Source organism: Bison bison, unplaced genomic scaffold, assembly GCF_000754665.1.
Source record: "Bison bison bison isolate TAMUID 2011002044 unplaced genomic scaffold, Bison_UMD1.0 scf7180017864388, whole genome shotgun sequence".
NCBI lineage: Eukaryota > Metazoa > Chordata > Mammalia > Artiodactyla > Bovidae > Bison > Bison bison.
The window spans coordinates 2472307-2474687 of NW_011494960.1; the positions used below are offsets into that span (position 1 = coordinate 2472307).

The 2381-nt window shown below is 44.1% G+C and overlaps 1 protein-coding gene across 1 annotated transcript in view; it reads right to left on the minus strand.

Moving 5' to 3' along the window:
• Positions 1 to 2381, minus strand: part of ANO5 (anoctamin 5) — an 86286-nt gene that overhangs the window by 16332 nt on the left and 67573 nt on the right. Inside the window, exon 17 of the mRNA XM_010858408.1 lies at positions 1150 to 1247. Coding sequence (XP_010856710.1) covers positions 1150 to 1247 — 98 coding nt within the window. The remainder of the gene's footprint in view (positions 1 to 1149; positions 1248 to 2381) is intronic.

Consider the following 2381-nt stretch of genomic DNA (forward strand, 5'->3'; position numbering starts at 1 on the left):
GGCTATGTTTTTTCCGTGGTCATGTATGAATGTGAGAGTTGGACTGTGAAGAAAGCTGAGCGCTGAAGAATTGATGCCTTTGAACTGTGGTGTTGGATAAGACTCTTGAGAGTCCCTTGGACTGCAAGGAGATCCAAACAGTCCATCCTAAAGGAGATCAGCCCTGGGTGTTCATTGGAAGGACTGATGCTGAAGCTGAAACTCCAATACTTTGGCCACCTCATGCGAAGAGTTGACTCAGTGGAAAAGAGTCTGATGCTGGGAGGGATTGGGGGCAGGAGGAGAAGGGGACAACAGAGGATGAGATGGCTGGATGGCATCTCTGACTTGATGGACGTGAGTTTTAGTGAACTCCGGGAGTTGGTGATGGAGCGGGAGGCCTGCCATGCTGTGGTTCATGGGATTGCAAGAGTTGGACATGACTGAGCAACTGAACTGACCTGAACAATAGACACTACACTTTCCTTTACCACAATCCGGTGTCGGTAGATTGACTTACTGTGGGCAGGCAATTGGACCTGAGTTTGGTTCAGTAACAGATGTGTCCACGACACACAGATATCTTCAAAGAGTTTGACTTCCAGTAATTTTGAGAAATAAAATGCAACTATAGAATAATTTACAGGGCATATAACATTTAGATTCCCCAGTGAAATATTCACAGGAGACAGGGATAATTATCTTTCCCTAAACTACACTCAAGCAAACAGAGATGCATATTTAAAAGTCTGTATTACCTTTATATACATTTGACTGTTGATTAAAAGTGGAATAGCACTTAACATGTATATTACCCCATGTAAAATAGATGACCAGTACAAATTCAATGCAAGAAGCAGGGCACTCAAAGCCAATGCTCCGGGACAATCCAGAGGGATCGGGTGGGGAGGGAGGTGGAAGGGGATTTCAGGATAGGGGGAAACATGTGCACCTGTGGCTGATTCATGTTGATGTGTGGCAAAAACCACCACAATATTATAAATATCCTCCAGTTAAATAAATATTTTGTTAAAGTGAATTTTTTGTTGTTGCTGTTGACTTAGACATTAGCTAACAAAGGCACCATGATAATCAAAGAATTCCACCTTCTTTCAGAGGAAATCTCTCATGGTTACTTAAATCAAGACAAAACTTGTAAATCATACATACGGATAAATGGCCTCTTTAATGTTTCCAAAGATTTGTTTCCCAGTCATTATGATGGTCAACTGGGTTGTCAGTTCTACTAGGCAGCCTGCAGGATCACACTAGCAGGAAGAAAAAGGAGAAAAAATAAATGAATGATGAAAGATGGACTTCTGCAACAAAAGAAATCTCAAACCAGAAGGTGAGAATCTGAAGATTTGCACTGGAACAGATATTAAATGATACAAAAGGATATTCAGGTCCAAGTTTCAAGCATGATCACAGTGGTGGTGGTGATAATTTAGTCGCTAAGTCGTGTCTGACTCTTGAGACCCCATGGACTGTGCCTGCCAGGTTCCTCTGTCCATGGGGATTCTCTGGGCAAGAATACCGAAGTGGGTTGCCATTTCCTTCTCCAGGGGATCTGCCCCACCCAGGAATCAAACCCAGGTCTCCTGCATTGCAGGCAGATTCTTTACCGACAGAGCTACTAAGGGAAGCTAGTAGATTCAGCTGTGAAATACGTTAAAACACACACACACACACACACACACACACGTTTCTGGGCCTTATTCTTAGAAAATTCCAAATCTTCCTATCTGTGTTAGGGCTGGAAGTTGTTATTTTCTTCATGTGATCTGGTTGCAAGCCAGATTTGGAAATCACTGAGCTGGTCTAATTCTACACCCATGTGGGGAGCCCTTTCTGCTGTACCTCTAGGAAGTTATCATTCATCCTTTGCTGGAAGCCTTCAGGAATATAGAACTTACTTATTCCAGTTCATAGCTCATATTTTATATCAAACAATGGGTACAATACAACTGTCTTTCTCCAAATAAACTGGAGAGTCTATCAGATAGCAGGATTCTAAGACCAATATGCTCCATGGACAGAGTCAGTATCTCACACTTTTCTTGAAACTTGATAAAATTTGAGTAAGTGTGGGGCACACCAAAAGGTACTGGATTAACAGTGAGCTGCCGCTGCTGCTGCTAAGTTGCTTCAGTCGTGTCCGACTCTGTGTGACCCCAGAGATAGCAGCCCACCAGTCTCCCCCGTCCCTGGGATTCTCCAGGCAAGAACACTGGAGTGGGTTGCCATTTTCTTCTCCAATGCATGAAAGTGAAAAGGGAATGTGAAGTCGCTCAGTCGTGTCCGACTCTGTGTGACCCCATAGACGGCAGCCCACCAGGCTCCTCCGTCCATGGGATCCTCCAGGCAAGAGTACTGGAGTGGGGTGCCATTGCCCTCTCCCT